Consider the following 13,863-nt stretch of genomic DNA (forward strand, 5'->3'; position numbering starts at 1 on the left):
CCAGAAGAAGCCAAGATGAGGTTTAAAGACAGAAGGGTTAGCAAGAACGAAAGAAAGCAGATAAAGAGTAGAAGACATTATGCCCCGACTGTACCTGGCATAATCTTCAAATCAATATCAGGCAGGAGATCTTCAGGCACACCTGAGAAACCTGGAGAGAGACAGAGCAAAGGTGACCAGAGCAGAGGAGAGCGGATGGAGCGGATCAAATCAAGCGATTGGTGTAATTAGGTAGAAGTATGCAAGCGTGCCATAAAGCATAAACACAGCAAAACGGGAAGAAAAAGAGGGAGAGAGAGAGAGAGGGAGAGAGAGCCGGCAGGTCAAGGAATAAAAAGTAGGACATGTTTTGTCTGGTTTCAGAAAACCAATATATCAGAGCTGCTGATGAGAGCAATCAGCACGTTGTTTCTGATTTTAAAGGCCTTAAAATGTCATCTGTCTGATAGTAGCACAGACTGAAACTCAAAATTATTCCCATGAAGATAAACAGGCAGAGAAAAAGGAAGAGCTGTAAACATCCCATATGTGAACATTTCTTCAGTTCGCAACAGGCAGCGAAAACGTTTTCTTAATAAGGATTCCCCCAAATCTGACCAACAGTCATCTCATCAGGTGTGAATGCACTTTGTACGTAACCTCAATAAATTGAAGTCTTTGTGTTTTTGATTGCAAAATTGCAAAGAGTTGCTGGTGCAAAGTGAACAGATAATGAGTATGATTTCTGTAAATAATGCACCTTTTGATGTTGGTAGGTGGAGAAATTTAAAACTTGTACATGTCACTAGCTGACCTGTAGGTTAGCTCTTCAAAATGTTCTTCTACCACAACATTACAGGCATCAGCTGAGGTACAATATGGAATACTAGAGGCAATTTTCAAAAAAAAAAAAAAATCTGGTTACAAAGTGCATATCATGAGTGCAGGGAAGCAAACTGCAGCTTTGTGAGAAGCGAAACCTCCCGGCACATGTCTGAGATGCAAACAGAACCTGGTATTTAACAGCTGAGGGTGTGAGTATTGGCGGAAAGGAGTATTTGCTGTGCCAGAAAAGAGGGCAGCAGAAACAACATGCAAGCTGAACGTGGCCTGACTCCAGCTGACAGCGCACATACCTCACTGAATACCTCTGTGGCAGGCTAAAACTGGTCTTCGGTGGATTTGAACACTATATTATAAATATACAATTTGTATTTCAGTTTTTTTCTTTTTTTAACCTGTTGCTTTGTTTTGTTTGTTGATTTGTTTTCTTGGTCACTTGGACTGACTGAAACCTGACGATTCCCTAAAATTGACTCCCAAGGAGGTTTAGATTGTTTTTGACCCCGTCCACGGTGGTGTTTATGAACCGCTTCCCTTCCTTTTTTCCGTTTCAAGAAGAAGAATAGAATAGAAGTGAGCTTGGATAAAAAATAAAAGGTGGAGAATGAAAGGAACTTCATGGTTTTAGAAGAAAACAAATCTTGTATCTTTCACCTTGATGTAATTTTAACCAGTTTTTAACTGGTTTACCCAAAGAGACCATATACCATATTAAATCTTGTGCAGTATTCGTAGTGTCTGGATACTGGGCCTTACTTTACAAAGCTCTGTAAATTATCAGTCAAGTGTCTATTGTATCGCTGTGCTCTGCTCTGCCTTCTCTGCATCATTAAATCTTCCCTGCCTTCTTTTCTGCGAGGCGATTTGCTGTAAAGACAAAAGACCCCCCGAGCGCGGCCTCCGCTGTTGTTATGGGAACACAACAAGCGCCTCGCATGGTGCAGTAGGTCAGGAAATACACACATTTTTGGGGCTATGGCGGATTTAGCTCAACACCTGACAACGAAGCAGGATTTTTTTCTTCTTGTGCTTTTAGTATTACATTACCTCATCTTTATCACAGTGGAGAACATTCCCGCAGCTTAGAGAAAGCTGTAGGAGCTGCGTTCTATGAGTCTGTCCAATACCAACCAAATAAAAGTTCAGCCTCTGGAAGCTGGAGGCACGGAACGGTCCAAAAATGTTTCTTGGCAGTCTTTGTGATAATGTTTGCCACTGAACACACACAAAAACACACACACACACACACACACACACACACACACACACACACACTCGGCATATTAATTTTAAATGTATTTCAAAGACCGTGAAACTGAATGCAGTTGTTGTAGCTTCAAATGAAGGAAGAACTTCTTGGTGTAAATCAGCTCCTCAATAACTCTGAGTGGCTCATTTTAAAGGTTCTGTTATGCAGAAAAGTCCAGTGTAAAAGCTCGTTTCACAGTAAACAGGATGCCACTTGAAAATCTGCATCAGAAAACATTTTAAAAATGACTGTCAAAGTGGTCACAAAGAATACAATCCAAAAATCTAAAACCATCTATTGAATCGGTGACACCGTTCCAACTGGTATTTCAAGTTAATTTAACAATTATGGATTACCTGACAATATTTACAAATATATATTTTTTAAAGATCACAAGTTCCTATTTGTTGTTGAAATTCTTTTCATCAAAATGTGATGAAAGAAGCAACAGGAAAGCAGAAATAGCTCACCAAGAACCAGCAGCTCCACCGAAGCTTCATTCTGTCCTTCTATGTCATCAGCTATGGTCACTTGGCAGAAGTACACACCGCTGTCTCCCCACTGGACCTCTCCGATACGCAGATCTGCCGCTGCATGAAAAATTAAGACACAATTTAAAGGCAGCTATTCTTTTTTTTTTTCTTAATCAAACAACCTCTAAAATAAGTGCGTTCTGGATTACTCTGAAATGAAGTGTTTTTAAATTCATTCAATCAATTGATAGTCAAAAGCTCATGAAGCATGAACAGCTAAAATGGCAGTGAGAGAAATGTAGTTGTAAAGAACGTTACTTCTGCAAAAGTAATTATTTCTGTGAACTAAACACGATTACAGGAATTCAACAAGTATTTCCCAGTTCTAGAGGGGCGGTTAGATTTTAATTTGTGTGATTAAAATGTGATTCATAGAACTGAAACATCATTGGCTTGCTGACAATCCTGGGTCTCCAACTCTATTGTAAGAGGGTCACATGCATAAATACTTCAGACAGGAAACACTTTGTAGAATTCCCTTCCTTTTCCTGTTGGCCAAGGAAAGACAAGCTGGGACCAGTCTCCGATTCACTTATAAAATCTGAGTATTTACGTCGCCTTTGGGTTTGTGGATTAACTTTTAACCTAATGTATGACTGCATCATCTCAGCCGTGTGTATGAACCGTGAAGTGTGGAGCTCGTTAGCCATGTGATTACCAGAGCACCCCCTGCCCAGAGCCCACTCAGAGAGACTCCAGCCTCCCGGCGACCCTGAATAGGATTACATGGGTATGGATGACTGGACATCTCCAAAGGCAACAAAGGATTTTACGTTTTTTTTGTTTTTTTGGGGGGAGATTTGCCGGTTTACAACATCACTACTCTGAAAAGTAAGACAGGAGGTGGAGTGGGACAAAGAAAAGAGTGTGATGTTGAGAGGGGGAAAAAATTAAAACTTGGACACAGAAATACATCAGAGGGAACAAACCAGAGGTCAAGATGAATGGAGGGACAGTGTGAAAGCCTTTTCTTTTGTCCAAAAATCCTGGCTCAAGAAGAGAGTTAGAGCTCCATAAATCTAAGACCAGCAAACAAGCCCACCTCTCTTTGCTCAATGAGCCTTTTCAGACACACATGCATAAGAACAGTCTGTCCCTTTAGTTAGTCTTTGAAGGACATGATGGCAATACAGCGACACAAAGGGAAAAGTAAGGGCAGTGGAGTGGCATGTTTGCATCGAGAGTTTGCATCCACAGCTGAAACATCACCAGGCAACAACAACGACCGTCTCAGGGTGATCACGGTATGAGAGGATGGGTTTCGACGACAGACATCTGCAGAATGGGGAGGAACGTCTTACTGTTGATGATGGTAACATCTCTGTTCTTGTAGTACTCTGAGAGCGTGACCGAGGACCCGGATATGGAGGCCACGGTCCTGACGGTCCTCCTGCTGTCAGAGCAGTCGAGGTGGCTCGCAGTAGAGCCCGCCTCGTAGCCGCCGCCGCCGACCCCTCCGCTTCCGCTCTGCAGCCTGCCTGCGCCCAAGCTGTCGGGGAGGCTGAACGAGTCCCTCGTGCGGTCCCGGCAGTACGACTTGTAGATCCACTTCACCATAGCGGGCTGAGTGGAAACACTGGTGTACTGGCAAGGCAGAACCACTGACTGGAACAGAGTAGCGTACCTCTTCTCATCTCTCACCATCACATGGAGGCCTGAGCCTGGAGGAGGGATGACTCCTGTGAGGGAAGAAACAAGATGGGCTGGTGGACTGAGGAAGCTGGGATGGTTAAAAGAATAATGTGATTGTACGTTTACAGAACGTAGAGCATAATCACTAGCAAACTAGTAAATCAGCTTGAAAATATACTCCGGTGCTAAGAACTCACATCTTCTAGTAATTATCAATAGTTTTCCAGGATTTTTGATGGTCTTTCAAATGTCTTCAGATTAAGTTGTAATAATTGCGTTAATGACAGGGAGTTAATACTTGAACTTAGTTGCCAAAATTATCTTTAAGTCAGAGTTCAGAATAAAAACATTATCTCTAATGTATCTGAACTGCAAAGATGAATAAGAAGGCAACAAAAGCCCAAAGAAAACCCCTTGAAAACCTAGACAATTATGAATCAAAGATGTTTAAAGTGAGTACAGGAAAATATTGCTGATTGGGAGTAAGAAATGCATAAATCTGGACACATTTTGACTAATAGATGTTGCAACTGTTTGAGCTGCTTGTGTTCGCAGAAACCCAACAGAGCTTTGCTGACCCGCTGGTCACTTTGCAGCTTCTGAAGCAGTGGGGGGCGGGGGAGAGGGAGCGTTCGACCCACAGCACAACACGAAGACTACGCTAAAAATTCTGGGAACTACAGTGAAGCAATAATATGAGGGAAAAAAAAGAAAAAGAACCAATAAAGCACACACACCCAGGAACATCTGTGCCTGCTGTTCTGTGAATATTTTCGATTTGTGAGGCCAGGATATAGGGGGCAAAATGACTGTGGGCTGAAAGGAGAGGAGGGGGTGTGAAAACAGATCGTCTGAGGCAATCCGACATAGGTGATAGTGTCTTCTCTCACATTAAAGAATCAGTTAAATTTACTCTCTTATATTACCTTATAACCTAAGACTATGAAAGACCTGGAGAGATTGTGCAAAGAAGAAAATCCATCTCACTGTATTCGTTATCATGATGGGCTTCCTTATGATATAAGTGTTGTCCAAGGAGGTTGTAAAAAATATTAGGAACAAAAGAGAATAGACTCTTATTTAGTTGGATAATTGCAACTAAACCACATGCCATTTACGGTTGGATTTTTCATTCAGGAATTAAACTACTGCAAGTGGCTTAGCAGGTAGTTTATATCTTGGGGGTTCCCATATCATTTAGTATTAATTACATTATGTTATTACAAGGGAAAACCATGTACACTCTGTTCTTAAAATGAAAAATAGCCTGATAAAACATATAAAACACATTGATTCTCTTATCAAGTTATATAACTGATAAACACTGAGCGTCTAAAAACTTTAGCTCCGAGTTGTGGTACTATCCTGGATTTATTAGTTTTCAGCAAAGGATTACTGGGAGTGTTTTGGATGTTTGTATTAAGGTCATGTGAGGAAATACTGAATGTTTTTTGCTGTCTTGGATCAAACCCGTCTCACTTCAGAAAGATTTAAACACTTGACAAATTGATTCAATAATCAATACCAGTTCAAGAAATTAGTTAAACCGCTGTTTGCTTTCTATGTTGTGGTCCATTTTTCCCCCCCTTAACTTTATCTGGCCCCAAAATATTAAGGAAAAATTCATCTCTTTCAGACCTGTAGCATAATAACATAACCCCCCCAAATAGAAAAGGTATATTTTTCCGCAGAAAATAAATGAAAAACACAGAAGATTTAAGGTTTTTGATTGCTATTGTCAGTTTCAGACTGTTGCCACTATAAGCAAGAAAACTTATGAAGATTACATCACAACTATTACCATACTTTTCTAATTTAATTTCTATAATTTGATGAATAATACTTTTTAATCCTTTTTATAAAGCTCTGTTCATATTTGGTCACATTTTCTATGTATTTTTAATGTGCTGTCATATATTTCCTCCAAACAAGTAGAGGTCAGCTCCTTTCTCCGAAAAATCCAGTTAAAATGTAGCCTATCTGAAAAAAAAAAAAATCCTGATCCCAACCCCCAAAGCTTCTAACCCGGATCATTACACATTATTTAATCCGACACAAACAGCCTTGGCATAAAGAAAAACAGCTAAACTGGCCCCAAACCTCAGTACCCTTAACTAAAACCTGCCTTTGACAGTCTTTCCGAAGGCTGGATCACTTTTTCCTTAAGTTTCTGCTCAGCCTACCTGCCAGAAAAAGGATGAAAATCCGCCACATTTCGGTAAAAATCAGCTTCCAGATCCCTGTGGTAAATATTATGAATATCGCAAGATAAGAACTTTGTTTTGTTTCCTCCTCCGTCTCATCCCTGGATGATGGTACAGGGTCGTGGAGACAGTTTATAACGGGACAACAGCGCCCAAGAGGACATCCGTCAAGGTTGGTGAAGTTCAACACTTTCCGGCTTTCGACTTTTCACAATAAAGTAATCACTGACGCAAACGCTTGGTTAAAAAAGTAGCTAATCGTGGAAAATAATAAGTACTCGTGTAGCTATGGGCTTTAATTATAAAGATTAAATTGTGGGATTTCAAAATTGTCCTTAACATAGATTGTTTAGGACTAGCCTGCAGCACACTTTCCCTTTCTGATCTGAATCTGTTTTACTTTAATTTGAAGATAAAGCTCAACCTGCACATTCCATAGACTGCGCAAAAATACTTGTGTAAAAAATAAAAGTAGAACAAAACACCTTTATTTTATTTTGAAATTGTGAAAAACGTTCTTCCTCAGTAGATAAGAGGCAGCTTGGTGCAGCAGGTTGTGAGGCGTCAGGACGCTCCCCCAGTGTGTTCACAGACAAAAGATGTTGGGAGAGACGGAGGGATGTGAAAATGTATAGATTGAATCCTGACAACGTGGGTAAGTAACTGAATCAATAAATGAACTATATAGAAGTTAGACATGTGTAGAAAAGTCTGCAAAATGAACTTGAAATTATCTCACCAAGGGGGAAAAACAAACCACTAAAAACTAAACGGATAAAACCTAACCTAGCTAAATGTCCCACTATTTATTTATCGTTTAATGTTTAATTTGTACATAAAATGTGTTTATATCCGTTTTTGATTTAATGGCAAAATTCACACTGCATTAGTAAATATCTGGAAAAATAAATACAATGGCCATTTTTCACTTTGCACATTTGGTTGTTTTCAAACCACTTACTTTCTATAGATGCAATATCAGTTTGTGACAGGATTTTAAAATGTCATGTTTATTTTGTGGAACAAACTCCTCAAATTTTTCCAAGAGAAATCTTGAATAAATGTTAACAGCAAAACAGTACAGCAGGTGAAATATCAATTTAAAAATGTACATCACACATTCAGATAGAAATTATTTTTGTACATCGAGTTTTGTAGTAAAGGTTTATTATAACAGAAAGAAAATAGGACGAGCATCATTAAACCAACAACCAGTATAAGACAAAGTTAAATTTTAACATTATTGTGGTTAAAAAAAGAACATTTGACAGATTATTACACTTATATACAGTGATACACTATTAGCCTTGTGCAAAATAAACCAAGTAAGCATAAAAAAAGCACCAAGATAAAAGACATAATCTCTGCCGAGGAGGTAGTCTTTTAAATAACTACAGCTTGGAAATGACTAATATTTATACCCAGCAGAAGCAGATGTTTAAAGGTACTACAAAAGATAAAAGGAAAAAGTATCCAAAAAAGAAAAACACACTACAATACCAGTTAATCTAATTGAATAGATCATCTTGCACACATTTGGCAGCATTTCATGACAGCCTTTGTATTTGTACAAAACAAAATCTCTGACTGGAATGTGATCCAACATAAACAACTTAAAATATAACAATGTAAATGTAAAAATGGAAACAGTCTTTATAAAAATAAAAACACATTACATACACACACACATTTATATATATATATATATATATATATATATATATATATATATATATATATATATATATATATATCAGAAAGAACAATTTAAGCATCAAAGCATATTTACATTCCATTTCTAAGGAGGATCATTTTTCAAAGTACACCTGATATTTAACATAAAATCCTGTGAAGACTACAATTTACTATAATTAGCTCAACATGTATTAGGAACTTGTTAGGCACTTTAAATAATATGCAGTAATCCTAAAAATATACATTTTATGTGGTGGGTATGTGAAATGTTGTCCACCTCCTAATGTGTTTATTATCTGGATTTGGCATACAGATATAATAAATATTTGGTATCATTTAAAAGCGCAGTATTATGCATTTTCCAGGTACATGGTGCCATTTTATAGCACAATGTTTTTACCAGCATTGCACTGAGCTCATTATAACTTGTATAACGAGCTCAGCAGATGCACAGTTCTATTAGGTGTTTGCCAATTTCTGCTGGCTAGTCTGAAGGAGCTGAGCGGCGGGTGTCGTGCCCTGTGAGGTGGAAGCTTGGAAGCTGCAGCTCTGAGTAGGAGCTGCGCCTCGTATATGGGGCTCGGTCCACCCTGGTATTTTGCACAGCTGAATGGTCGTCATGGAGACTAAAGGATTTTGGAAGAATCAAGGCAACACCCCAGGTATGTTTTTGATGAGGGAATAACATTATGACATGATGTAAAGCTAAAACAAAGTTGATTTTACACAATAATGCCTCTTTAAAAACTACATTTCAAAACAGTCTGGACAACACGTTGTAATTTGCAACAAGATGTTCTGGTCCATTTCCTCTTCCCGTACGATATTTGATAATTGAACAATCCAAAGCGTCTATATCATGTTTTAAAATCTTAGGAAAAATTCCAATGGGGAATAATTTGTTCATTTGGGTTAAAAAACCCCAAAAACATATATAACTGTTAAACAAATGGGTGATTTAAAACACATTAACTGGGTTACCCTAGTCATTGCATACCAGTTTCTCTATGGTCTGTTGCGGTCATCATCATAGCGGGGGTCTCTGCGATCATTGTAGCGTCGCTCATCATCATAGTGGCGGTCATCATCATAGCGCTCATTGCGGTCACTGGGTTTGCTGCGACGGTCATTGTAGTCGCTGCGCCGGTCGTTATAGTCACTACGACGGTCATCGTAGTCGCTGCGCCGGTCGTTGTAGTCGCTACGACGGTCGTCATAGTCACTGCGCCGGTCATTATAGTCGCTGCGCCGGTCATCATAGTCGCTTCGGCGGTCATCATAGTCGCTTCGGCGGTCATCATAGTCGCTTCGGCGGTCGTAGTTGCGTTCACTCCTCTCCTCGTAGTCATCACGTGGGTTAGCTGTTTTGTTCGCACTGGAATCGTCAAAATGTTTGCTCTTCTCTCCATCACCAGAGCGACTCTCTCCATTTCGAACAGACTCTTCGTCACCAACTCTGGAAATTAGACAACAGTCAGACACTTAGGGTGAGGGAATAAGCTCCTTTATCAGTCCACAAAAAGATGAGCTAGACAAAGCTGGTTGTACTTTTGAAGAAAAAAAAGTAGCAAATGTATCCTTGTAATTTTGTAAAACCTTAAAAAAAATCTGATACACAAATGGAAAATAAACATACCATCTAGTTGTGAAGGCAAAAAGGTTTATTATAATCACTGGTAAATGTATAAAGCTATATTTATTGCTAGCCAGGCTTTGCTTTGTACAGAGGGTCTGGACCCTCTGCTATTGAGAACCAATTGCTTTCTGGAACCATGGACTCCAGAGAGCAGAATTTAAATTTTACAGCTTTTAAGTTTTACTAAATCACTAACGTTTGGCTGTGAAATATGAAATGCACCAGTTTGATACTATAAAGCTTACCAGAAATTGCCTGAACTGCAAAAAACTATCCCTCACTGCTAAGAGAGATGTGCTGAGCTGAACTAGATGGCTGTTAATGTTAATTCAATATTTGGAAGGACGACCAACATGAACTCAATAGCTTTGTTCACTTCCTCCTCTGCCATTTCCAAACTAAAAGCATACTACAATTCTAAAACAGCATGAAAATCAACCTTACTGTCTACAACTACTTCTTCTGCTTACTGATTGGCCCAATTGAAATTCTACCAGAGAAATCAACTTCAATGGCAGAAAGACTGGAAAGCTGAAGGGAGATGAGAATCAAGCGGAATAGCAAAGGAAGACAATTGCCAGGCAAACTAAAAGCTTGTAGCGTACTCTTCCTGTGAAATTATAATTTCTTTCAATATTCTCCATTTTTGCCACAGTTAATTCCTATTAATCAAGATGTACAAATGTTTCCTGTCAAAATATCTTTATAGTTATAAGCTGATTTTCTTGCAAGCTTGAATGCCTTGATGTGAGCAGCTCACATATTCAACCTCAAACAGAGACAAATTTCAGCCTTAGCCCAGGACAGTTGAGAACCTTGTCCATCATTTTAGATTTGCATTGTTTTATAACTAGCATGTTTCGTTTAGAGCTAGAACGTGGGAGAAATAATAAAAACAACAACAAAAAAACATTACGGTGCCATGGCATAATTCTCCTTGTCGTCATCCTTCTTTCGGCAGCAACAGCAATAGATAACGATCAGTAAGATCAAAGCTGCGACGCCTGCTCCAATGATTGCTGCGATTGAACCGATGCTCATCATGGATGCTGCATAAATCAGAGAAGATGAGTTGAAACAACAACGCACAGGAGAATTAAATGCTGCAGCGATCAGATCTGTTAGAAGGTCATATTACGTGGCAAGACTGTGACTGTCAGGTTGCAGGAAGCTGAGCGAATCTTGTTGGCTGAGGTGCAGATGTAGAATCCGGAGGTCTCTTTGGTGAGGTTGTACAGAAACAGGGTGCCTTCCTCTGAAAGACAAGAACAAATACAACAAATGACGATGTATACTGAAGTTATTACTTATATGTAAGGGTGCACAACATCATATAAACATGTCGTATTACTTCTAAAAATCTGGGACGACGACATCTGTTCCAATCAACCTACAATACTCTAATAAAAATATAGTGCACTGATGCAGAGGGGTGTAATGGTTCCTTATCTGTGTCTATGAGAGAAGTGTTAAAAAGTTGTCATAATATGTAATTGCAAACTGTTTGCATTTTTCTTCCATGTTTTACTTTCATTAACTAAAATACAAAGTTTTCAACCTAATATGTAATTTTGGATCACTGCATGTTGCTGACTTAGAGCTCAAAATGATCTGGGAATCGATTTTGTGCTGCTTCTATGTTTTAAGGTTGGAAGGTCTCATTGTCATAATCTTTAACTCTTTCATATTCAAATCAGGGCTCTGGATGTGCTGTTACAAACAGAAGAAACATGTTGCTAAAATTACTAGATTACTTTAAACGTAAATCTTTCAGGATGAGTAAATTTGGACTTTAATTGATTTCACCCTGATTGTCTGTTTACAGTGATGATTTCTTGAAGAAAAAAATATTAACAAAAGATAAACATCAAATCAATTTTGGGAGAATCTTGTTTTTTTATCAGGTCCACAATTGTTTTGCAGAGGTTTACTCTCCTAGCTTCTGTGTGTCCCAAATACTTACTTTCAGTGGTTTTGGGGGGGAAAGCACCAGAATTGTTTTGGACATCATATCTGTTCCACTTGTATGTTGGAGGAGGAGACCCTTCCTCAGAAACACAGGTGAGGCTGACGTTTTGGCCGTACGATGCTGTACCCTCAATCTTGCAGATGGGTTTAGATGGAGCCACTTGAAAAAATTGAAAGGATAAAGAGAGTGGTATGATTTGTCTTTGAGAAATCATTTTTAAAGACAATTAAAATTTTATTTTCCATGCATAGCACATTGGAACTATTAAAAATAATAATAACAAAAATAGGTGAAGTTAAACTATCTCCCAGAATGCAAATTAAGTTTTACCTAGAACAGTCAATGTTGTTGTGTCAGCATCTTTGCCTACATTATCCTTGGGGTTCTGGACTTGACACTCATATTTTTTGTTGTCTGCCGTTGTGATGGAGGACAGCTTAAGGTCAGCTTTCCCAGTACCACCATTAACATTTGCATCCACAGACACCCGACCCTCGTACTCTGGTTTAATGTCTGTGACTCCATTGGGATGATAGTGGGTGATTATCACATTCTGTAGAGAATCACAGCATTAGAGAAATATGTCGATTGATTCAAATGAAAAACAGACAGAGAGATACTTACTTCACCAATAGACCATGAGACAACGGCCAGTATTGGATTGCTGAGAGCGCTTTGAAATGTGCAGGGCAGTGTGATGTTGTCCCCTCTGGCGAACTCATACTGATCCTGGGGGATGTCAACCTTAATGCCAGCAACAGCTGACCACACTGTAATAAATTAAAAAGATGGTCACTCCATTGATCATGTGATTATCTGTTGTTGAATAAACAGCAACAATGCTCAACACTGTAGCTCCTCATTAGGCCTCAGCAGTTGCTTCTGAATTTACAAAAACACCAAACCACAATTTTAGTCAACCATTTATTTTTCGTGTTGATTTGCTTTAAATTATTTAACGTAAAAAAAAAAAAATTTGAAACAAGGGCGCAACCACATGTCGCCATCGCTGTATGTCTACCCGCCTTCCTGTCTGTCAAATGTCAAATAAAGGCCTCTAGAGCCAACTAAGTCCCTTTAAAAGAAGGAACAAGTGCATCATAAGAGCGTGCAATGGACTACTTTTCCAAAATGATCGACAAAAATGCTAATTTCAAAATGTCATTCAAATTCCAAAATACTTCATTGATCAAATAGCGAAATTAAATAAATTTGACAATAATGCCAAACGTATTCGTTAAACCGTTTAACAAAATGGTTTTTGGACAAACCATCGCCGTTAAAGTAAAATCTTGCATGTTTTAAACAAGGCCAAAGGCTTTGAATATGATCTGCTGGGCCTTGTGTTTTAAAATGTTGATTCTTAGAGCTGCTACTTGACACAATGGTTTTCGTAAAACTGTTGGGGGAAGAAGAAAATTAAGTAAAAAAAGAAAAAAAAAGTACAGAGAGCAGGTCCTATGTTCTATTCTTTTTCTTGTCTTCAGAAAGTTGATCCTGAAGGTGCGCAAACAGGTGTGGTCATTAGCTAACACAAGGAAACAAGCAAATTCCCATTTACGAATACTCACCCACACAAAGCAGGGCCAATGTAGAAGTTCTCCTTTCCATGGCAAAGGTGGTAATTTAATCAAACCAAACTCACGGTTCTATTTTCTTAAATCAAATAAGAAAAGCGGGTAGCCGAACGCCCAGGCTTTCATTTACATCGAAACCTGAAGACTCCCAACAGTGATCAGCTCGATGGGTGAGTCTGCTGCCCCGATTTGACTGACGGCTTTCTCGGCCAATCACTACACAGCCTGCTCTGTAGGTGACTCTTTTGTCCCGCCCACCGCGCAGGTTTCTGCTTGTTCTGACGTTTACCAGGGTAGTTTGTCGGGAATCCTCGTTAAAGAAACCTCGTTTCTACGAAATGGTTGAAAGCAGGGGAACATATTATTCTTTTTCACGTTTCTCTCTCACTCATTTGGTAAAGATATTCAGCTTTGAGAACTGTGAGCACGGCGTTGCTTCTTAATGCTCTCCATAATTTTAACAGAAATGTGTTTTCTTCCCTCATCTTGCAAGAATAGCCTTAATAATGTTGTAAGACAGACAGATATTAGGAGCCTTAGAAGACT

General features: G+C 39.0%; 2 protein-coding genes across 5 annotated transcripts in view; both read right to left on the minus strand.

Moving 5' to 3' along the window:
- The window catches only part of LOC106956616 (immunoglobulin-like domain-containing receptor 2), an 18,611-nt gene extending 12,007 nt beyond the window's left edge, over window positions 1–6,604 (minus strand). The window contains exons 1-4 of one of the 3 annotated variants that reach the window (XM_015047570.1): window positions 6,420–6,604; window positions 3,906–4,283; window positions 2,542–2,661; window positions 95–151 (exon numbers count right to left, since the gene is read on the minus strand). In XM_015047570.1, coding sequence (XP_014903056.1) covers window positions 95–151; window positions 2,542–2,661; window positions 3,906–4,283; window positions 6,420–6,450 — 586 coding nt within the window. In that variant the 5' untranslated portion in view covers window positions 6,451–6,604. The remainder of the gene's footprint in view (window positions 1–94; window positions 152–2,541; window positions 2,662–3,905; window positions 4,284–6,419) is intronic. The other 2 variants (XM_015047569.1, XM_015047571.1) reach the window with 2 other exon arrangements.
- Window positions 6,605–8,835: 2,231 nt separating this feature from the next.
- LOC106956620 (cell surface A33 antigen-like) lies at window positions 8,836–13,517 on the minus strand. 2 transcript variants are annotated; one of them, XM_015047576.1, is made up of 8 exons: window positions 13,312–13,517; window positions 12,365–12,510; window positions 12,071–12,293; window positions 11,735–11,899; window positions 10,910–11,026; window positions 10,688–10,820; window positions 9,327–9,591; window positions 8,836–9,263 (listed from the first exon to the last, which is right to left on the minus strand). In XM_015047576.1, exons 1-8 carry the CDS (start codon window positions 13,349–13,351, stop codon window positions 9,141–9,143), a joined length of 1,212 nt encoding a protein of 403 aa, XP_014903062.1. In that variant the 5' UTR covers window positions 13,352–13,517; the 3' UTR covers window positions 8,836–9,140. The 2 variants fall into 2 exon arrangements, with proteins under 2 accessions (XP_014903062.1, XP_014903061.1); XM_015047575.1 differs by having other exon boundaries at window positions 8,836–9,591; window positions 13,312–13,515.
- Window positions 13,518–13,863: the final 346 nt, after the last annotated feature.

Source organism: Poecilia latipinna, unplaced genomic scaffold, assembly GCF_001443285.1.
Source record: "Poecilia latipinna isolate Pla-1442-1.1 unplaced genomic scaffold, P_latipinna-1.0 Scaffold833, whole genome shotgun sequence".
Classification (NCBI taxonomy): domain Eukaryota; kingdom Metazoa; phylum Chordata; class Actinopteri; order Cyprinodontiformes; family Poeciliidae; genus Poecilia; species Poecilia latipinna.